This window comes from Coregonus clupeaformis, chromosome 37 (genome assembly GCF_020615455.1).
Source record: "Coregonus clupeaformis isolate EN_2021a chromosome 37, ASM2061545v1, whole genome shotgun sequence".
Lineage (NCBI taxonomy): Eukaryota > Metazoa > Chordata > Actinopteri > Salmoniformes > Salmonidae > Coregonus > Coregonus clupeaformis.
Genome location: NC_059228.1, coordinates 29,461,161 through 29,485,198, shown reverse-complemented (window position 1 = coordinate 29,485,198; position 24,038 = coordinate 29,461,161). Strand labels below are relative to the sequence as shown.

The following is a 24,038-nucleotide window of genomic DNA, read 5'->3' as shown; positions in this document are numbered from 1 at the left end:
CGGTGTGTTTGGGATCATTGTCATGCTGAAAGACCCAGCCACGTTTCATCTTCAATGCCCTTGCTGATGGAAGGAGGTTTTCACTCAAAATCTCACGATACATGGCCCCATTCATTCTTTCCTTTACACGGTTCAGTCGTCCTGGTCCCTTTGCAGAAAAACAGCCCCAAAGCATGATGTTTCCACCCCCATGCTTCACAGTAGGTATGGTGTTCTTTGGATGCAACTCAGCATTCTTTGTCCTCCAAATACGACGAGTTGAGTTTTTACCAAAAAGTTCTATTTTGGTTTCATCTGACCATATGACATTCTCCCAATCCTCTTCTGGATCATCCAAATGCACTCTAGCAAACTTCAGACGGGCCTGGACATGTACTGGCTTAAGCAGGGGGACACGTCTGGCACTGCAGGATTTGAGTCCCTGGCGGCGTAGTGTGTTACTGATGGTAGGCTTTGTTACTTTGGTCCCAGCTCTCTGCAGGTCATTCACTAGGTCCCCCGTGTGGTTCTGGGATTTTTGCTCACCGTTCTTGTGATCATTTTGACCCCACGGGGTGAGATCTTGCGTGGAGCCCCAGATCGAGGGAGATTATCAGTGGTCTTGTATGTCTTCCATTTCCTAATAATTGCTCCCACAGTTGATTTCTTCAAACCAAGCTGCTTACCTATTGCAGATGCAGTCTTCCCAGCCTGGTGCAGGTCTACAATTTTGTTTCTGGTGTCCTTTGACAGCTCTTTGGTCTTGGCCATAGTGGAGTTTGGAGTGTGACTGTTTGAGGTTGTGGACAGGTGTCTTTTATACTGATAACAAGTTCAAACAGGTGCCATTAATACAGGTAACGAGTGGAGGACAGAGGAGCCCCTTAAAGAAGAAGTTACAGGTCTGTGAGAGCCAGAAATCTTGCTTGTTTGTAGGTGACCAAATACTTATTTTCCACCATAATTTGCAAATAAATTCATTAAAAATCCTACAATGTGATTTTCTGGATTTTCTTTTCTCATTTTGTCTGTCATAGTTGACGTGTACATATGATGACAATTACAGGCCTCTCTCATCTTTTTAAGTGGGAGAACTTGCACAATTGGGGGCTGACTAAATACTTTTTTCCCCCACTGTACGTCCCCCGATGTGTCTGTCTTCACCTGTAGCCTGTGAGAAAGACCCGATCACGTGAGAGGTGATTCGGAGCATGCAGTACTCAGGGAGAAGGGCACAACCGCCACTGGCCGCAAAAGGCATGGATTGTTTTAGGTTGCATTATGGCCACACAAAGGGGATGCCGCCGTGAAATTCTAGGCATTATCAAGTGCTTGTCAAATTGTGAATGAGTGACTGATGTAGTGTGTACAGCCTGCGCAAAAAAACTAAGCAGAGCTCATGCCTTTCAAGACACTTTTTTCAAACTATCATTAGAGTCGCATCATCAGCCTTACAATGTATTAAAAATCAAAACATATAGCCCAATGTTTGTAGAACAACTAAAGTTACATGAATAACTCTAAATTAAGCATATAGAATACCTTTCTTTGTTAGTCGCTCAACATAGCCCCGCATGTGCGCACTCCCTCAAATCGTTTGGAGAAAATATCCTTTCTATTTTATTCAGCTTTGTTCAATTGTATTCTTCATACTATAAAATAATGCAATGGAATTCTAAGCAAATCTTGTCTGCTAAATGAACTAGTGTAGCCCACAGCCATTTGGCATAGCCAGATCAGGACCTAACAAGGACAATTCAGAGTATGCTATTCTGTTCTTCTGAAATAGACTACATTATCTTCATATCATGCTTCTTTAGACCTGTCTAAAATAAATCATGGATTTATTGTGAAGGTGTAGGCTATATTACATGGATTTATGATACTTTTTTAAATGTAGCTCTTCCAAAGGTCTGCATCAGTGGCTTGTAGGCTGTGTGTGAAAGACAGGAGATGGTAAATGTGTTTATGTTAATTAACTTTCAATTACTGTGAGACCGACAGTTATTTGCTTGACAATCACCAGCTGACAGAATTGTGTGACTGCCACAGCCCTAGTTCCACCACAAACTGTCATAAACAAATCTCACAAGTATCTCCCAGCGACTATCTAATCAATGCAACATTGACATTATCCCACGCCTGGTTAGCCACTATTGGCTTGAAAAGCGAAACTTAACACAATATCTGCCAATTAATTTCCAGCAATATTGCCCTTCTGTCTGTGTGGTGCCACGTTTGTTTATCACTCCCATGTGTAGCCAGTTGATGTGATAACCTTCTTGTGGGTTGACAGAAATACTTTCCCCAAAACCTTCTCAATTAATTGTTAATTGCAAAGTAGGCTTACCTGGCAGTAGTATATCATGAGTAAGTATTTCATTTGTATCTATTATTTGTTATTTGCAAACTTTGCCATGAAGTGAGCAGCAGCAGTACAGAACCATCTCTAGACCGGCACCTTAGATGGCACATTCCTCACTTGCTAGATGCTCAATTAAAGGGCCAGATGCGCTATTAAAGGGGAATTACACTCAAAAATCAAAATGTGTTTGTTTTCTTCCAAACCAAATTTTTTAAAATGTGATTTAAGTATTGACATGTTGCATTGACAACATCCAATTTCATTGTTTCTCTATGACCAATTGTAATTTTAAGAGGGAGAAATAAAACTGAGATCATCATTTGGGAAAATATGATTTTATAGGGCTTCCCTTAGAGTTGTTTATTAACCATTATATTACCAGGTATATTGACAGAAAACATAGAGCACTACTTTCTCTTGTACACTAAGGACCCGAGGAAGCGTTGCAGGGGAGAGGAGAAGAAAGCTAGAAAGAAATGAGTAGCTCGCGACACGTTTCATTTTTTAAAAGTAGCTCTCATGCTATAAAAATTTGGAGACCCCTGCGCTAGGCTACCTGTCTCCAATATTAGTAAACAAAGTAAATGTAAACAAACACTGTATAGACTAATTACATTGTTAAAACTCTAATTCTGATATCATGGATGGTCAGTCCTTGCATCCATAGCGTAGTCGAGGGGTCCTCAATTAAATTCAGCTGTGGGCCAATTTTTCCTTGAGCGGAGGCTGGAACATAGTTATAAATAACGTGTACACTGCAAATTGACAGAATAATTTTAAAAAACAGAATAATTTCTAACCTTAATTACATTGGGATACAAACACATATGCCTCTCCATTACTTGGGAACAGATTTCATCAATTAAAATCACTTTGAGCTGATGGCAATTTAATTTCCTGGTGATTTTACAGTCTTTTATGTCCAACAACAAAAATAAATACAAAACAAATAATATCACCTGTGGGACTGTCACGATCGTCGGGAACAGAGGACCAAGGCGCAGCGTTGAATGCGAACATACTTCTTTATTTACACGAACAAAAAACAACAAACGATAACGTGACGTCCTCGTTCTAACACAAACCACACTGGAAACAAGATCCCACAAACCACTGTGGCAAACAGACTGAATAAATATGGTTCCCAATCAGAGACAACCAGCAACAGCTGACACTAGTTGCCTCTGATTGAGAACCACTCTGGTCAACATAGAAAACCAACAACTAGAACAGACAAAGGAAACTCACACCCTGACTCAACATACAAGTGTCCCCAGAGCCAGGGCGTGACAGTACCCCCCACCCCTAAAGGCGCGGACTCCGACCGCGCCAACCAAATACCACAGGGGAGGGACCGGGTGGGCACTCCGCCTTGGCGGCGGATCCGGCTCCGGGCCTGATCCCCACTCCCTCTCCAACCCCCCAAAGTACCCCTGGTCCGGTCTGGCCCCGCTGGCCGGAGCTGGACTGCACACTGGTGGAGCGGATTGCTCTAGCTCCGGTGTGGAGCAGCTGACCGGTGCCGGACCAGGCACCGGTGGAACAGGCACGGGCCGTGCCGGACTGACGACGCACACCACTGGCTTGGTGTGGGGAGCAGGAACGGGCCGGACCGGGCTGGCGTCGCTCACCATAGGCTTGGTGCGGGGAGCAGGAGCGGGCGGACCGGGCTGGCGACGCGCACCATTGGCCTGGTGCGGGGAGCAGGAACAGGCCGGGCTGGGCTGGCGATGCGCACCATAGGCTTGGTGCGGGGAGCAGGAACAGGCCGGGCTGGGCTGGCGACGCGCACCATTCGCTTGGTGCGGGGAGCAGGAACAGGCCGGGCCGGGCTGGCGACGCGCACCATAGGCTTGGTGCGGGGAGCAGGAACAGGCCGGGCCGGGCTGGCGACGCGCACCATAGGCTTGGTGCGGGGAGCAGGAACAGGCCGGACCGGGCTGGCGACGCGCACCACAGGCTCGATGCGGGGAGCAGGAACAGGCCGGACCGGGCTGGCGACGCGCACCACAGGCTCGATGCGAGGAACAGGAACAGGCCAGACCGTACTGGGGACACACACCACTGGCCCTACGCGGGGATCAGGAACGGGCTGGACCGGACTGGTAACACACCCCAGTACCTCTCGCCGTGCCTCTACACTTTCCTTCCCCTTTGTGACCAGTGGCCCCCGTAACCTGGCGGCCTCCTCTGCCAACCCGCTGGACCGCTCTATCCCGGCCTCCTGCTGCCCCGTCGTCCACGGCGTTCTGGGCTTGTCTCTCCCCCGTGGACCAGGCCTCCATGGTTCTCGCCCACCTCTCGCCCTTCTGCTTCCAAGTCAAGCTCCTCTCTTCCTCACACGGCTTGACCCAGTCGAGGAGGCGAAGGAGATCCGCTAGAGATCTCCCTGGCGATGGCTCCTGGACACACTGCTTGGTCCAGTCTTGGTGGGATCTTCTGTCACGATCGTCGGGAACAGAGGACCAAGGCGCAGCATTGAATGCGAACATACTTCTTTATTTACACGAACAAAAAAACAACAAACGATAACGTGACGTCCTCGGTCTAACACAAACCACACTGGAAACAAGATCCCACAAACCCCTGTGGCAAACAGACTGAATAAATATGGTTCCCAATCAGAGACAACCAGCAACAGCTGACACTAGTTGCCTCTGATTGAGAACCACTCTGGTCAACATAGAAAACCAACAACTAGAACAGACAAAGGAAACTCACACCCTGACTCAACATACAAGTGTCCCCAGAGCCAGGGCGTGACAGGGACGAATTTGGACAGCGGGCTGCCTATTGGGGAACCCTGTAATCTTTGGATTTGAGAGTGGTTGCAATTTTCCAGCCCCATCCCTCAGCTTTTTACCGAAACTAGAGGGGAGAACACTTTGTTAATGTTTCAATTAAGGATTGCTGTTTTAAACACCCTGTTTTTTTTTCACGTAATTTTGTTTTTTTAAAGGGAATTACTTCCATGACTGAAAAAAAGTTTGTGTTTCTTGTGTTCCCTGTTTGCAGTAAAGAGCCTGCTGGCGAGTATCTCTCTAATGGTGTCCTAGTGGTAAGGGTATTCATTTGGTTTGCTGATCATTCTAAGGCAAAGTCAACATCACAAGGATGGTCAGATATGGATAATGATGAGGTCAATAATGACAGGACATAACAATGTGCTATGAGAACCAACAAATGATTCACCCCCCTTTTTCCACATTTTGTTGTGTTACAGCCTGAATTTAAAATGGATTAAATTGAGATTTTGTGCCACTGATCTACACACAATACCCCACAATTCCCGACAATTTTGACAAATTAATACAAAATATAAAGCTGAAATGTCTTAAGTCATTAAGTATTCAACCCCTTTGTTATGGCAAGCCTAAATAAGTTCAGGAGTAAAAATGTGCTTAACAAGTCACATAATAAGTTGCATGGACTCACTCTATGTGCAATAATAGTAGTTAACATGATTATTGAATGATTACCCCACACATGCAATTATCTTTAAGGTCCTTCAGTCAAGTAGTGAATTTCAAGTGCAGATTCAACCACAAAGACCAGGGAGGTTTTCCAAAGCGTCGCAAAGAAGGGCACCTATTGGTAGATGGGTAAAACATTTAAAAAAACAGACACTGAATATTCGTTTGAGCATGGTGAAGTTATTAATTATGCTTTGGATGGTGTATCAATACACCCAGTCACTACAAATATACAGGCGTCCTTCCTAACTCAGTTGCCAGAGAGGAAGGAAACCGCTCAGGAATTTCATCATGAGGACAATGGTGATTTTAAAACAGTTCCAGAGTTTAATGGCTGTGATAGGAGAAAACTGAGGATGGATCAACAACATTGTAGTTACTCCACAATACTAACCTAAATGACAGAGTGAAAAGAATACAGTGTACAGAATACAAATATTCCAAAACCTACATCCTGTTTGCAATAAGGCACTAAAGTAATAATGCAAAAAATGTGGCAAAGAAATTAACTTTTTGTCCTGAATACAAAGCATTATGTTTGGGGCAAACACATCACAACACATCATTAAGTACCACTCTTCATATTTTCAAGCATGGTGGTGGCTGCTTCATGTTATGGATACGCTTGTCATCGGCAAGAACTAGGGAGTTTTTTTGGGGGGGGATAAAAATAAACTGAATAGAGCTGACCACTTGGCATAGTGAAACTAGCAGAGAAAACTGAGCAAGGGAACACAGGGAAGTGAGTGCATAAATACACAGGTGAACAGGTAGACACAGGTGACACCAATAGGATCATGATTAGTCCAGACTGTGAGTGAGGAGGTTGGATGACACCTAGTGGGTCGCTCCGGAACTGCGACCCCCTCCTGTAACAGGCAAGACTTGAAAATGGCTGTCTAGCAATGATCACAACCATCTTGACAGAGCTTGAAGAGTTTAAAAAAGAATAATGGGCAATATTGTACAATCCAGGTGCGCAGAGCACTTAGAGACTTACCCCAAAAGACTCACAGCTGTAATCGCTACCAAAGGTGATTATAACATGTATTGACTCAGGGACTTGAATACTTATCTAATCAAGATATATTAGTGTTTTATTTTTCATAAATATTTTTAAAAATTTGGAATTTTTCTTCCACTTTGACATTACAGAGTAGTTTGTGTAGAACGTTAAAAAAATGTAATGCTGTACAGAATTAAGGCAAATAATTCACACCCATGAACAGAAGGCTATTCTATAAGATGATTATTGTAGTATACTTTGTCCTAGGCCTCCCCATTCTCTACTGTGGATGTGAATGTAGAAAAGCTGATGACCACTGCCAGTGAGTAGCATTCAAAATTATTATCTACTGTATCAGGTCTGCTTATTTCTCCAGGTGCCTGTTGAACATAGTTTGACCTTTACTTGACCCATAAAATGTTTGCAAAATTAAAGAAGAAAGTTCTATCAGTCTAAACACTACCCCTGGTGCAAAATTGCTTGCAATGTCGTCATGAGTCGTCATGAGTCATCAGTTTCTGGTTTGAACTAGTTTTGTCTGTTTAGTGTGAGGACATGCCTGGGGGATGTCCACTCCTTTACTACTATTTGCATTCTTCCTTAACCAGTTGCTCCCCTCTGTCTAGTCCTGTCTAGTAGAGTGATCATAAGGGGCCACTTATTCTCTAAATACATCCCAATGTATGTATTGTATGTTTCTCTGTCTGTTTGTCTGTCTATCTGTTTGTCTGTGTCAGTGTGAGCAGAATCAGACTGGTCTACACAGTATATTCATAGAGCACTGAACTGAGCAACCACATATATGTTGTTATTGTTCTAGTGGAGCAGAATGTGGTCCTGAAACTGTGTGGGGCCTTTCCAGAAGAGCATAAGATTCTTGCTCCTGAGAAAACGTCCAACCTGACCAAAACCCTGCGCTACTACATCAACAGAGACCTGGAGACAGAGCTTTGCGTGATGGTACGGTTAACGGATCCTTTACTTTACCAATATCTTCCATATGAGTTCCATATTATGTTTTTTAATTCCACAATCCCATTTTTTGTATCCCCAGGGTAAATTGGGTGAGGTAGATCCAAATGTCACTGGCTTATCTGCTGTTCCACTCCTGCACCTTCCAGCCAGTAATGATTTCAAAGTATCTTTACCTGTGGGAGAGGTACAGTAGACCTAATTTTAGTCTTTGCACCCTTCTAGTGTGTGCATAAAGTGCCAAGGAAAGATTATTGATGAACAGTGTTTATAAAGCCCATATGATTTACATGGACACTACCCCTTCACAGGACATGGTGGATCTACATTTGAGAGCAGAGGACTGGTAAAGTGCTTTCCTTTTTACGAAACAAACTATCAGTATTTGAAGAAATTCATTCCAAAACGCTAAATATATCAATTTTCAGAAATGTTAAATTAGCTTTTATTGTTTAAAGAAATTATGAAAGAGATTGGGTGTGTTTTTTCACTATCTAATCACGGCATGGCATTGTTCAATGACAAGCATGTATTTGTTTAAAATCTTTCACTTGATGGTTTCATTTCAGAGAGACAAATAATCATGTTTTTTTGTCAAACACTATATATCCGCCTCACTTTCAGAGAAATAAGTAGTACAGCTAGGTTTTACACAGTCAAATGTAACAAATAACTACATTTTTTATAAAAAATGTATATATTGTGGCAGATCAAGGGGTTTGGGTCAAGACGTTTACACAGATCAGACATGGACAGAGTATGAGTAGCTCGGTTTCAAGGGTGTTTATTAATAAAATAATCAAAAGAAAATGTAGGTCTCCTCCATGAGATCCTCTCCAGGATACCGTCTCCAACTACACGGAAGTTACCTTACTTCGCCCATGTGCTGCCCTTCTGGCAGCTTTATGGGCCTTGCACAGCTGGTGAGAAATCCGCCCTTAATTCTCACCAGCTCCCAATCAGCCACAATTAATTCTGTCCGGGGAGCCCGTCGAGACCTGGCACGTCCAGCAGATGGAGCCACCGCCTCGTGATGTATCCTCCATCTGTTACCAGGCCTCGACAAGTCTCCCCCTGGTGGCTGACCTGCTGTACGCCACTATATATATATATATATATATATACACACACAGTTGAAGTCAGAAGTTTACATACCACAAATTTCTTGTTAACAAACTATAGTTTTGGCAAGTCGGTTAGGACATCTACTTTGTGCATGACACAAGTAATTTCTCCAACAATTGTTTACAGACACATTATTTCACTTATAATTCACTGTATCACAATTCCAGTGGGTCAGAAGTTTACATACACTAAGTTGACTGTGCCTTTAAACAGCTTGGAAAATTCCAGAAAATGATGTCATGGCTTTAGAAGCTTCTGATAGGCTAATTGACATAATTTGAGTCCATTGGAGGTGTACCTGTGGATGTATTTCAAGGCCTACCTTCAAACTCAGTGCCTCTTTGCTTGACATCATGAGAAAATCTAAAGAAATCAGCCAAGACCTTAAAAAGAAAATTGTAGACCTCCCCAAGTCTGGTTCATCCTTGGGAGCAATTTCCAAACACCTGAAGGTACCACGTTCATCTGTACAAACAATATTGCGCAAGTATAAACACCATGGGACCACACAGCCGTCATACCGCTCAGGAAGGAGACGTGTTCTGTCTCCTAGAGATGAACGTACTTTGGTGCGAAAAGTGCAAATCAATCCCAGAACAACAGCAAAGGACCTTGTGAGGATGCTGGAGGAAACAGGTACAAAAGTATATGTTCCCACAGTAAAAACGAGTCCTATATCAACATAACCTGAAAGGCCGCTCAGCAAGGAAGAAGCCACTGCTCCAAAACCGCCATAAAAAAGCCAGACTACGGTTTGCAACTGCACATGGGGACAAAGATCGTACTTTTTGGAGAAATGTCCTCTGGTCTGATGAAACATAAATAGAACTGTTTGGCCATAATGACCATCGTTATGTTTGGAGGAAAAAGGGGGACGCTTGCAAGTCGAAGAACACCATCCCAACCGTGAAGCACGGGGGTGGCAGCATCATGCTGTGGTGGTGCTTTGCTGCAGGAGGGACTGGTGCACTTCACAAAATAGATGGCATCATGAGGAAGGAAAATGATGTGGATATATGGAAGCAACATCTCAAGACATCAGTCAGGAAGTTAAAGTTTGGTCGCAAATGGGTCTTCTAAATGGACAATGACCCCAAGCATACTTCCAAAGTTGTGGCACAATGCTTAAGGACAACAAAGTCAAGGTATTGGAGTGGCCATCACAAAGCCCTGACCGCAATCCTATAGAACATTTATGGGCAGAACTGAAAAAGCGTGTGCAAGCAAGGAGGCCTACAAACCTGACTCAGTTACACCAGCTCTGTCAGGAGGAATGGGCCAAAATTCACCCAACTTATTGTGGGAAGCTTGTGGAAGGCTACCCGAAACGTTTGACCCAAGTTAAACAATTTAAAGGCAATGCTACCAAATACTAATTGAGTGTATGTAAACTTCTGACCCACTGGGAATGTGATGAAAGAAATAAAAGCTGAAATAAATCATTCTCTATACTATTATTCTGACATTTCACATTCTTAAAATAAAGTGGTGATCCTAACTGACCTAAGACAGGGAATTTTTACTAGGATTAAATGTCAGGAATTGTGAAAAACTGAGTTTAAATGTATTTCGCTAAGGTGTATGTAAACTTCCGACTTCAACTGTATATATATGTATAATAATAATTTCATACAGTAATATGAGATCTGTATGTAAAACTTTTACATTTTAGTCATTTAGCAGATTTTCTTATCCAGAGCGACTTACAGTAAGTGCATTGACATTAAGATAGCTAGGTGAGATAACCACATATCACAGTCAAATAAATATACAGGATGCAAACCTTCCATTCCAGCTAAACAATGCATGTACGTGTAGCGTTTTGCAAAAAAACTAAATGTTCATACACATCTAAAATCTATGAATAAAATATCTGAGAACAGAATATTTTACACACACATGAAGGTACCCATAAGCAATCATTTCTGATGAAAAAACACAAATGTGAAAAATTGGTAGATATATCGTTTTGGAAATATACTCTTCATTTCATTCAGAAGTATGCAAACACATGGCATATTTAGTTGTTATTAATGTGTTAGATGTGTGTGTGTGTGCGTGTGCGTGTGTGTGTGTGTGTGTGTATGTGTGTGTGTGTGTGTGTGTGCGTGGGTGTATTGTATGGCCCCTGTAAATCCACAGCCCAGACATTGAATTTGAGGTGCGTCTTGATTTTGACGTCCCTCCAGAGGAAAAAGAATTCCTGAAGAAGAGAAAGGTGCTAGTGGGTCAGGCCTTACAAAAGGAGTTGGGCCTCAGCTCTCCCCCTGACCCTAAAAAGGTACTAGGTGATGGTTTTTATGCACTAATTTACACACTCTGCACTAATTGCTGCTTATCATCCATAATTTCAACACTAATGGAGACTGAATATTGATGCTGACCAAATATGTTTGTATTTTTTCAGTCTCATTGTTGTGGGGAAAGTGTTAATTTCTACTGTGGTGTGTACAGTCGTGGTCAAAAGTTTTGAGAATGACACAAATACTAATTTTCACAAAGTCTGCTGCCTCAGTTTTGATGATGGCAATTTGCATATACTCCAGAATGTCATGAAGAGTGATCAGATGAATTGCAATTAATTGCAAAGTCCCTCTTTGCCATGAAAATGAACTTAATCCCCAAAAAACATTTCCACTGCATTTCAGCCCTGCCACAAAAGGACCAGCTGCCATCATGTCAGTGATTCTCTCGTTAACACAGGTGAGAGTGTTGACGAGGACAAGGCTGGAGATCACTCTGTCATGCTGAGTGAGTTAGAATAACAGACTGGAAGCTTTAAAAGGAGGGTGGTGCTTGAAATCATTGTTCTTCCTCTGTTAACCATGGTTACCTGCAAGGAAACACGTGCCGTCATCATTGCTTTGCACAAACAGGGCTTCACAGGCAAGGATATTGCTGCTAGTAAGATTGCACCTAAATCAACCATTTATCGGATCATCAAGAACTTCAAGGAGAGAGGTTCAATTGTTGTGAAGAAGGCGTCAGGGCGCCCAAGAAAGTCCAGCAAGCACCAAGACCGTCTCTTAAAGTTGATTCAGCTGCGGGATCGGGGCACCACCAGTGCAGAGCTTGCTCAGGAATGGCAGCAGGCAGGTGAGGCGAAGACTTTTGGAGGATGGTCTGGTGTCAAGAAGGGCAGCAAAGAAGCCACTTCTCTCCAGGAAAAACATCAGGGACAGACTGATATTCTGCAAAAGGTACAGGGATTGGACTGCTGAGGACTGGGGTAAAGTAATTTTCTCTGATGAATCCCCTTTCCGATTGTTTGGGGCATCCGGAAAAAAGCTTGTCTGGAGAAGACAAGGTGAGCGCTACCATCAGTCCTGTGTCATGCCAACAGTAAAGCATCCTGAGACCATTCATGTGTGGGGTTGCTTCTCAGCCAAGGGAGTGGGCTCACTCATAATTTTGCCTAAGAACACAGCCATGAATAAAGAATGGTACCAACACATTCTCCGAGCGCAACTTCTTCCAACCATCCAAGAACAGTTTGGTGACGACCAATGCCTTTTCCAGCATGATGGAGCACCTTGCCATAAGGAAAAAGTGATAACTAAGTGGCTCGGGGAACAAAACATCAACATTTTGGGTCCATGGCCAGGAAACTCCCTAGACCTTAATCCCATTGAGAACTTGTGGTCGATGCTCAAGAGGCACGTGGACAAACAAAAACGCACAAATTCTGACAAACCCATCAGTCAGGATGTGGCCCAGAAGTTAATTGATAGCATGCCAGGGCGGATTGCAGAGGTCTTGAAAAAAAAGGGTCAACACTGCAAATATTGACTCTTTGCATAAACTTAATGTAATTGTCAATAAAAGCCTTTGACACTCATGGAATACTTGTAATTATACTTCAGTATACCATAGTAACATCTGACAAAAATATCTCATAACACTGAAGCAGCGAACTTTGTGAAGACCAATACTTGTGTCATTCTCAAAACATTTGACCACGACTGTAGATGTCATCCACTGTCATTACGAAACAAGTCTCAACAGAATGTGTTAAAACGGGTTGACTGACAGATGGAAGATCCAACCAGAGATGTTGTTTGTCTTTCTTCCCCCAGGTGCCTGTTATAGCTGTGGTTAGCTCAGGGGGAGGGACCAGAGCAATGACCGGCCTGTATGGCAGTCTGAAGGGGCTGCAGAGACTGGGACTACTGGACGCTGTGAGCTACATCACTGGTGTGTCAGGCTCCACATGGTGAGCATGGCATTTCTCTCCATTGCAATTAAATCTGCAGTATCCTATAAACTGAATGGGTGTAAACAAAAACTAACATATAAACAACATTTTGTCACTTTGAATTTCCTTATGAGCTCAGACAGTTTTGGCTCACAGGTCTTTTTACTATGTAATCCCAACAGTACTTTAGCCTGTCTTCACTTACTTAAGTTTACAGTTGAAGTCGGAAGTTTACATACACTTTGGTTGGAGTCATTAAAACTCGTTTTTTCAACCACTCCACAAATTTCTTGTTAACAAACTATAGTTTTGGCAAGTCGGTTAGGACATCTACTTTGTGCATGACACAAGTCATTTGTCCAACAATTGTTTACAGACAGATTATTTCATTTATAATTCACTGTATCACAATTCCAGTGGGTCAGAAGTTTACATACACTAAGTTGACTGTGCCTTTAAACAGCTTGGAAAATTCCAGAAAATGATGTCATGGCTTTAGAAGCTTCTGTTAGGCTAATTGACATAATTTGAGTCAAATGGAGGTGTACCTGTGGATGTATTTCAAGGCCTACCTTCAAACTCAGTGCCTCTTTGCTTGACATCATGGGAAAATCTAAAGAAATCAGCCAAGACCTCAGAAAAATTATTGTAGACCTCCACAAGTCTGGTTCATTCTTGGGAGCAATTTCCAAATGCCTGAAGGTACCACGTTCATCTGTACAAACAATAGTACGCAAGTATAAACACCATGGGACCACACAGCCGTCATACCGCTCAGGAAGGAGATGCATTCTGTCTCCTAGAGATTAACGTACTTTGGTGCGAAAAGTGCAAATCAATCCCAGAACAACAACGTCAAGGTGTAAGGACAACAACGTCAAGGTGTTGGAGTGGCCATCACAAAGCCCTGACCACAATCCTGTAGAACATTTGAGGGCAGAACTGAAAAACCGTGTGCAAGCTAGGAGGCCTACAAACCTGACTCAGTTACACCAGCTCTGTCAGGAGGAATGGGCCAAAATTCACCCAACTCATAGTGGGAAGCTTGTGGAAGGCTACCCGAAACATTTGACCCAAGTTAAACAATTTAAAGGCAATTCTACCAAATACTAATTAAGTGTATGTAAACTTCTGACCCACTGGGAATGTGATGAAAGAAATACAAGCTTAAATAAATAATTCTCTCTACTATTATTCTGACATTTCACATTCTTAAAATAAAGTGGTGATCCTAACTGACCTAACACAGGGAATTTTTATTAGGATTAAAAGTCAGGAATTGTGAAAAACTGAGTTTAAATGTATTTGGCTAAGGTGTATGTAAACTTCCGACTTCAACTGTATACTACTGAGACCCCTGCTTATGTGACATCATAACACATTCCTGTTCAACAGGGCCTTAGCCGCCCTGTATCAGGAAGCAGATTGGTCACAGCGTGATATGGATGAGTCCATCTCGGCTTTGGAGGGGGAGATCACCAAGAGTTTCCTCAGTGCCTTCACCCCTGAGAAGCTGCAGTACTACAGACACCAGATGGCAGAGAAAGAGAAGGAGGGACATATGGTGTCACTCATAGACATGTGGGGTCTGGTCGTTGAGCACTGCCTGCATGGGAAGGTACAGCAGCCTACTGTACACTCATACTTTACAATACACACTGTACTAATCACACTGCAATAGGAAGGAGTTCCGCAGAAATGGTTTTGTCGCCTGTATTCATAGTGCCTTTTATTCCATTGAAACTATAGGATGTTTTCTCTACAGACACAATTAGGGTCTATTATGTCTTTCACACTGAGTTATGATGCTTTACATAATGTATGTTTTGCGAATTTTGGATAATATAATTTATAAGTATGCATTAAGGTGTCTGTAATAGAATAAACGTGGTAAAAACAAATGTAGACATTAATAAATGCATTTGTATGCATTTATATAGCTTCCAAAATACTTTTTTACAACGTGGTGGAGTGCCAAGATGGAGGCGCAGGGGCGTCAACACAGCGCCCCCTGTAAGTCATCTAGTTTATATATAAATCATTGGTGAGAACCCTAACAGGACTAAGATTGAATCGTACTACACTGGCTCTGACGCTCGTCGGATGTGGCAGGGCTTGAAAACTATTACAGACTACAAAGGGAAGCACAGCCGCGAGCTGCCCAGTGACACAAGACTTCCAGACGAGCTAAACCACTTCTATGCTCGCTTCGAGGCAAGCAACACTGAAGCATGCATGAGAGCACCAGCTGTTCCGGATGACTATGTGATCACGCTCTCCGTAGCCGATGTGAGTAAGACTTTTAAGCAGGTCAACATTCACAAGGCCGCAGGGCCAGACGGATTACCAGGACGTGTACTCCGAGCATGTGCTGACCAACTGGCAAGTGTCTTCACTGACATTTTCAACATGTCCCTGACTGAGTCTGTAATACCAACATGTTTCAAGCAGACCACCATAGTCCCCGTGCCCAAGGACTCTAAGATAACCTGTTTAAATGACTACCGACCCGTAGCACTGACGTCTGTAGCCATGAAGTGCTTTGAAAGGCTGGTCATGGCTCACATCAACAGCATTATCCCGGAAACCCTAGACCCACTCCAATTTGCATACCGCCCCAACAGATCCACAGATGATGCAATCTCTATTGCACTCCACACCGCCCTTTCCCACCTGGACAAGAGGAACACCTACGTGAGAATGCTATTCATTGACTACAGCTCAGCATTCAACACCATAGTGCCCTCAAAGCTCATCACTAAGCTAAGGATCCTGGGACTAAACACCTCCCTCTGCAACTGGATCCTGGACTTCCTGACGGGCCGCCCCCAGGTGGTAAGGGTAGGTAACAACACATCTGCCACACTGATCCTCAACACGGGGGCCCCTCAGGGGTGCGTGCTCAGTCCCCCTCCTGTACTCCCTGTTCACCCATGACTGCATGGCCAGGCACGACTCCAACACCATCATTAAGTTTGCCGACGACACAACAGTGGTAGGCCTGATCACAGACAACGATGAGACAGCCTATAGGGAGGAGGTCAGAGACCTGGCCGTGTGGTGCCAGGATAACAACCTCTCCCTCAACGTGACCAAGACAAAGGAGATGATTGTGGACTACAGGAAAAAAAAGAGGACTGAGCACGCCCCCATTCTCATCGACGGGGCTGTAGTGGAACAGGTTGAGAGCTTCAAGTTCCTTGGTGTCCACATCACCAACGAACTATCATGGTCCAAACACACCAAGACAGTCGTGAAGAGGGCACGACAAAGCCTATTCCCTCTCAGGAGACTGAAAAGATTTGGCATGGGTCCTCAGATCCTCAGCTGCACCATCGAGAGCATCCTGACTGGTTGCATCACCGCCTGGTATGGCAACTGCTTGGCCTCCGACCGCAAGGCACTACAGAGGGTAGTGCGTACGGCCCAGTACATCACTGGGGCCAAGCTTCCTGCCATCCAGGACCTCTATACCAGGCGGTGTCAGAGGAAGGCCCTCAAAATTGTCAAAGACTCCAGCCACCCTAGTCATAGACTGTTCTCTCTGCTACTGCACGGCAAGCGGTACCGGAGTGCCAAGTCTAGGTCCAAAAGACTTCTCAACAGCTTCTACCCCCAAGCCATAAGACTCCTGAACAGCTAATCATGGCTACCCGGACTATTTGCACTGCCCCCCCCCACCCCATCCTTTTACGCTGCTGCTACTCTGTTAATTATTTATGCATAGTCACTTTAGCTCTACCCACATGTACATATTACTTCAACTACCTCAACTAGCCGGTGCCCCCGCACATTGACTCTGCACCGGTACCCCCCTGTATATATAGCCTCCCTACTGTTATTTTATTTTACTTCTGCTCTTTTTTTCTCAACACTTTTTTTGTTGTTGTTTTATTTTTACTTTTTTGTTAAAAATAAATGCACTGTTGGTTAAGGGCTGTAAGTAAGCATTTCACTGTAATGTCTGCACCTGTTGTAGTCGGCGCATGTGGCCAATAAAATTTGATTTGATTTGATTTAACAGCCAAGAACCAACCTCTGTCTTCAGCTTATTCTGATTGCTAGAGCTTACCAGAGCTTATTCTGATTAAAGGAGTCTAATCAAATAGCAGGATGATTGCTGGTAGGCACGGAACACAATATGACTATAGGATCGAGCAGATCCAGAAACATGGGTGAAGGGGGTAAATCAATCCTGTCAAAATAAAGCGTGACTGGCATGATTATTTGTTAAGCCCGCTAAAGAAATGAGCCACCAAATCACAAAGACTGGAGCAGGGTTGGCTGGCAACCTGCTTTCTCAGTCAAGTCTCTCTCTCCACACTGTGGGTCTGGGAGTGTTTATCAGAGGGTCTCTCTGATGTCACAGCAAGCCTTGCTCTGTGCTCTAGTCAGCCACTTCAGCCTGGCTGTCACTACCCATGGAATGCAGGGATTGTGATGCTATAACTCCCTGCTATCAACCAACCAGCATCTAGGATCCAAAAAACCCTTTTTATTAAATAGAATAAAAGTGGCAAAAACGAATGTAGACATTAATAAATGCATTTCTATAGCTTCCAAAATATGTTTTACAATGTTGGGGGAGTGCCAAGATGGAGGCACGGTGGCTTCAACACAGCGCCCCCCATTAGTCACGTAGTGTATATACTGTATAAATCATTGATTTCTCCTGTGGGGTTTGTAGAAGAACACCAGTACCCTGTCTGACCAGCAGAAGGCAGTATCAGAGGGCCAGAACCCTTTACCCATATGTACTGCTGTCAACCTGAAGGACGGAGTGAAAGGCGCCACAACAGAGTTTGGTAAAGCTGTTCTAGCAACTTATGTTTGATATGTATTTTAATGCAACCCAAATGGTCCACATGTTGAAACAAGGGATATTGTAACAGCATTTTGATGGTGTTAACTTATGTTATGTACATATCCTTATGTATCCAGCTGATATAATAAATAATAATACTAAAAACGTTTTTGTAGTGGGAGGCGACACATAGATAAAATGTCATACAGCCAATTTAAAATAGCAGTTGGAGTATAAATGACCTATACATTTAATAATAACTGAACTATTTATTTATCTTCCTATTCTTATCCTTTTAGAGTGGTGTGAGTTCACACCATATGAGGTGGGCATCCCAAAGTATGGGGCCTATGTCCATGCGGAGGACTTTGGGAGTGAATTCTACCTTGGTCACCTGGTCAAGAAACATCCAGAGATACGTATCGCCTATCTGCTTGGTGAGAGACCACTTATTTGTGTGTGTGCATGCGTTTCAGAGAGTGAGAGAGACAGAGATGTGTCACAATATACCTGCCCCTAATGATCTATGGATTTCAATGTAAATGCAATACTTTCTACAGTGTGGGCACCTTTGCCTATGTGTTCACAGGTCTTTGGAGCAGTGTCTTCTCTCTTAACCTGACCCAGCTTTGGGGCTTTGCAACTGGATGTCAACCATCCTGGAGCCCATGGCTGGGGGAAGATGTCAACAAAATAGGTCTCTAACTCATACATGTATATTTGGTATTTGGTATTTGGTATTTATTAGGATCCCCATTAACCGCTGCATAAGTATCAGCTACTCTTCCTGGGGTCCACATGACATAATACATAGTACAGAACATTATTAGTCAAGGACTGAAATACCTACATTTAAAATGTCACACAGCCTACATATCAGTACATACACACAATATCTAGGTCTAATACATAGTACAGTGCAAATTACAATACAAGATATATAAAATGTCTGTGTCTCTTCACAGTCCCCTTTGTGCAGTAAGGTGTTCTTGTATCTGTTTTTTTAAACTGGTATTATTGCTAGTGTGAGTTACCTGGTGTGGCAGAGAGTTCTATGTAGTCATGGCTTTATTTAATACTGTGCATTTCCCAGCCTCTGTTCTGGATCTGGGGACTATGAAGAGACCTCTGGTTGCATGTCTTGTGTTGTAACGATGAGAGTCCGAACTGTGGGCCAACTGCTTGAACAGTTCGGTACCTTCAACACATCAACACCTCGCACAAAGACCAATAGTGATGCAGTCAATCTCTCCTCAACTTTGAGCCAGGAGAGACTGACATGCATGTTACTGACACTTTCCCTCTGTGTACATCTAAGTGCGATACGTGCTGCTTTGTTCTGGACCAACTGCAATTTACCTATGTCCTTCTTTGCCGCTCATGACAACACAGCTGGGCAGTAATCCAGGTGAGATAAAAACTAGGGCCTGTAGGACCTGTCTGGTCGACTGAGATGTCAAGAAGGCAGAGCAACGCCCTATCATGGACAGACCTCTTCCCATTTTAGCAACCATTGAGTCTGTTTTGACCATGCTATTTAGGGTTACACCCAGCAGTTTAGTCTCCTCAATTTGCTCAATAGTCACATTATTCAATAATAGATCTAAACGAGGTATATCGTTGAGCGAGTGATTTGTCCAAAAAATGATTATTTTAGTTTTTGTGATATTTAGCACCAGCCTATTGCTAGTTACCCATTCTAAAACTGACTGGAGCTCTATGTTAAGTGTCTCAGTTATTTATTTCACTGTTGTAGCCGATGTATACTGCTCTACAGCCAAACTCACAATAAAGTCTGTGTGCCAATATTTTAGTTGTTTGTCACCACTCAACTTCTTCCTCTAAAGAAATTGACAATGAACCAATCACCCTGGACACCTACCATTTCAAGCCTGTCACTAACACTGCCTCAGCGCTGACCAGCTTCTTTACCAGCCGGCCAGTCATCAGTCAGATCTACAACTTCATGCGTGGGTTCTTCCTGCACCGGAACTACAATGTCAACAGCAACTTTACATCGTGGAAAGGTACCATGAATGAACCCCCCCCCGAACTATTGCTCTTAAACCAAATTCAACATGGATTTACTCAAACACTGTTATACAGTGTGTGTGGCACCAGCAGTCTATTTATGCATTGTATTATTCATGTACAGTGGGGAAAAAAAGTATTTAGTCAGCCACCAATTGTGCAAGTTCTCCCACTTAAAAAGATGAGAGAGGCCTGTAATTTTCATCATAGGTACACGTCAACTATGACAGACAAAATGACGAAAAGAATTGCAGAAAATCACATAGTAGGATTTTTAATGAATTTATTTGCAAATTATGGTGGAAAATAAGTATTTGGTCAATAACAAAAGTTTCTCAATACTTTGTTATATACCCTTTGTTGGCAATGACACAGGTCAAACGTTTTCTGTAAGTCTTCACAAGGTTTTCACACACTGTTGCTGGTATTTTGGCCCATTCCTCCATGCAGATCTCCTCTAGAGCAGTGATGTTTTGGGTCTGTCGCTGGGCAACACGGACTTTCAACTCCCTCCAAAGATTTTCTATGGGGTTGAGATCTGGATACTGGCTAGGCCACTCCAGGACCTTGAAATGCTTCTTACGAAGCCTCTCCTTCGTTGCCCGGGCGGTGTGTTTGGGATCATTGTCATGCTGAAAGACCCAGCCACGTTTCATCTTCAATGCCCTTGCTGATGGAAGGAGGTTTTCACTCAAAATCTCACGATACATGGCCCCATTCATTCTTTCCTTTACACGGATCAGTCGTCCTAATCCCTTTGCAGAAAAACAGCCCCAAAGCATGATGTTTCCACCCCCATGCTTCACAGTAGGTATGGTGCAACTCAGCATTCTTTGTCCTCCAAACACGACGAGTTGAGTTTTTACCTAAAAGTTATATTTTGGTTTCATCTGACCATATGACATTCTCCCAATCCTCTTCTGGATCATCCAAATGCACTCTAGTAAACTTCAGATGGGCCTGGACATGTACTGGCTTAAGCAGGGGGACACGTCTTCACTGCAGGATTTGAGTCCCTGGCGGCGTAGTGTGTTACTGATGGTAGGTTTTGTTACTTTGGTCCCAGCTCTCTGCAGGTCATTCACTAGGTCCCCCCGTGTGGTTCTGGGATTTTTGCTCACCATTCTTGTGATCATTTTGACCCCACGGGGTGAGAACTTGCGTGGAGCCCCAGATCGAGGGAGATTATCAGTGGTCTTGTATGTCTTCCATTTCCTAATAATTGCTCCCACAGTTGATTTCTTCAAACCAAGCTGCTTACCTATTGCAGATTCAGTCTTCCCAGCCTGGTGCAGGTCTACAATTTTGTTTCTGGTGTCCTTTGACAGCTCTTTGGTCTTGGCCATAGTGGAGTTTGGAGTGTGACTGTTTGAAGTTGTGGACAGGTGTCTTTTATACTGATAACAAGTTCAAACAGGTGCCATTAATACAGGTAACGAGTGGAGGACAGAGGAGCCTCTTAAAGAAGAAGTTACAGGTCTGTGAAAGCCAGAAATCTTGCTTGTTTGTAGGTAACCAAATACTTATTTTCCACCATCATTTGCAAATAAATTCATAAAAAATCCTACAATGTGATTTTCAGGATTTTTTTCCCTCAATTTGTCTGTCATAGTTGACGTGTACCTATGATGAAAATTACAGGCCTCTCTCATCTTTTTAAGTGTGAGAACTTGCACAATTGGTGGCTGACTAAATACTTTTTTCCCCCACTGTATGTAGATTCAGATTATGTTTGTGAAGTTTTTCTCCCAATCTTTCTGCAGATATGCATCCAGATGCCTTCCCCAACAGACTGACTCCAGCTGACTCCACACTCCACCTGGCGGACGCTGGGTTCTCCATCAACACAGGCTGTCCACCTGTCTTGAGACCAGAGAGGGGTGTTGATGTCATCATGTCCCTCAACTATTCTTGGTGCAAGGACAAATTCAATGTAAATGGGTTGAATTTATGAATAATACAAGAGTGAACTTGTGTGAAAAGATTAACAGAGCAGTTTGCTTAATTTGCTAGATCCACATTTCGCACAGATTTGCACACACACTAGGCCAGAAGGTGCATATGACTTGTGTAATGTCCATACACAGTGTTTGAATTGTCTGACTGACATCTCTTTAATCTATCTACCAGGTCCTAAAGAGGACTGAGGTTTACTGCAAAGACCACAGCATCCCCTTCCCCCGCATTGACTTCAGCAGCCTGGAGGGACAGCCCCTAAAAGAGCTCTACGTCTTCGAGGATGAGGAAAACCCCAAGGCTCCCATAGTCCTTCATTTCCCTTTAGTCAACATCTCATTCAAAAAGTTCAAGGCCCCTGGTAAGCACTGTTAAGATCATCATAATTGTAAAAGAAGCAGAGGTAGTCAATGAGCTGCTGTAGCTAGCTAATGGCTCAAGCTGTCAATATGCCATTCGCCCTGTGCCTGTCAATCAAATCAATATTCTGTCAACAGAAAATTGTCGATGTTGTGTGCGTTAGAGATCAGGGCCAAAGATCATTGGCCTAAACCTTTGTATTGTATTGTATTGGACTGGATTGGATTGCACTTTGTTGATATTATAGGTCAAACTATAGTTTGATGTTTGTTTGTTTAATGTTTAAGGCTGACAGTATTGTTATGTTCTCATTCTGAAGGTGTGGCACGTGAGGGTGAGGAGGAGATGAAGGCAGGGGATGTTGGCGTTAGCTCAAGCAGCTCCCCCTACCACACCAAACATCTGACCTACACAGCAAAGGACTTCCGGGCACTGACAGACCTTACCTCATTCAACATCCAGAACAACAAGGAGAAGATCCTCCAGGCTCTCGGGAAGGCCCTCGAAAGGAAGGTGCCTGTGGAAGAATCAGACCACCATGAGCAACACTCATATCATTGACAGGGGCCCCTCCATGGAGGAAGAGAGAGAACAACATGCATACAGATCAGATCACACTCATTCCATTTAGAGCAGCAACTCTAACTGCAATTTCTTGGTGGGACGTCCTGAGCCCTGTTTCTAAAGGTTTAAAGAGGAGAATGCATTTTGTTATTTCTTTGAGTTCTTGTTTCCAAGCTCCTAGTCTCCGTAGGCTATAGACGCGGTGTGTTGTTTTTCTAGACTGTCTTTTTTTTACATTTTACCTTTACGAACCTTACAGTATGTTTCATATTATTAATTGTATCTTGTTGACTTCATTTTAGCACAGAACTCCTGTGTGTTTAGACACACATAGTATTTTCTCTCTTAGAGGTTATTCTGGAGACACATGTAACCATGTTAAATCATATTTCTTGAAAGTAATTGACTCTGCTTTATTATGTACCATGTCTTCAATGTATACTGTTATTGTTTGAAAGTTAATTCATTCGTGACTAATAAATCTATTAGTTGATTTGAGTAAATGCATTCCTCGTTTGTAGAGTAACTCTTTGAATGGCTATTTCATAAGTTAGTAATGATTGGCTAATTGCACACACACATTAATGCTTTCAGATACTCAAGGCGTACACCTCTGATTTAGATATATGCAATTATAAAGCTAGACTTTGATTGCCAGTATCAGCTCATCTCTCTAGCGTCTTGGTTGTTGTAAACTATATCTTTAAAAAAGTTACATTTTGGGGGACTGATTGTGACTGGCTGACTAGCTACCAGCCTAAATCCGTCTCGACTGAGCCTCTTACTAAAATAGTGCGTCTATGAACCTTAATATTAAATGGAATTAGATATATTATATGTAGATTATGAAATATAATTTAGTCCTACAAGGCATTTTTTATTATGTAAGTGCCTTTATTAGACATTGGAATGAGCAATTAGAAGTAGGAACCTGCAAGTAGTAGGAAGTTAGGCACCTGCAAGATAAAGATGCATTTGACTTCAAAACACTGTGGCCTTACCTGTCCCACTATTGTTTGTGGAGATATGCTCTGACTGAAAGCTCACCTATAATTGAAATACATTTGCATCTGACTGGAAGTGTGCAGAGACTTTTTCCTGTTGCTTCAAAACACTATCAAATTAATGTCACACCAGAGAATCACTCACAGGAAAAATAAATGTTTACAAAGTGGCTCTTTAACACAGGCGTCTTTCAAAATGATAGA

At 43.1% G+C, this 24,038-nt stretch overlaps 1 protein-coding gene across 1 annotated transcript in view; it reads left to right on the top strand.

The window, feature by feature from the left end:
• pla2g4f.1 (phospholipase A2, group IVF, tandem duplicate 1) overlaps positions 1-23,328 on the top strand; it is a 33,788-nt gene extending 10,460 nt beyond the window's left edge. The window contains exons 6-20 of the mRNA XM_041867063.1: positions 5,360-5,402; positions 7,091-7,145; positions 7,644-7,783; positions 7,878-7,982; positions 8,107-8,141; positions 11,063-11,201; positions 12,997-13,133; positions 14,511-14,733; positions 17,803-17,920; positions 18,219-18,356; positions 18,509-18,616; positions 19,767-19,946; positions 21,714-21,883; positions 22,081-22,267; positions 22,586-23,328. Of these exons, the coding sequence (XP_041722997.1) occupies positions 5,360-5,402; positions 7,091-7,145; positions 7,644-7,783; positions 7,878-7,982; positions 8,107-8,141; positions 11,063-11,201; positions 12,997-13,133; positions 14,511-14,733; positions 17,803-17,920; positions 18,219-18,356; positions 18,509-18,616; positions 19,767-19,946; positions 21,714-21,883; positions 22,081-22,267; positions 22,586-22,827 (2,020 nt within the window). The 3' untranslated portion in view covers positions 22,828-23,328. The remainder of the gene's footprint in view (positions 1-5,359; positions 5,403-7,090; positions 7,146-7,643; positions 7,784-7,877; positions 7,983-8,106; positions 8,142-11,062; positions 11,202-12,996; positions 13,134-14,510; positions 14,734-17,802; positions 17,921-18,218; positions 18,357-18,508; positions 18,617-19,766; positions 19,947-21,713; positions 21,884-22,080; positions 22,268-22,585) is intronic.
• Positions 23,329-24,038: the final 710 nt, after the last annotated feature.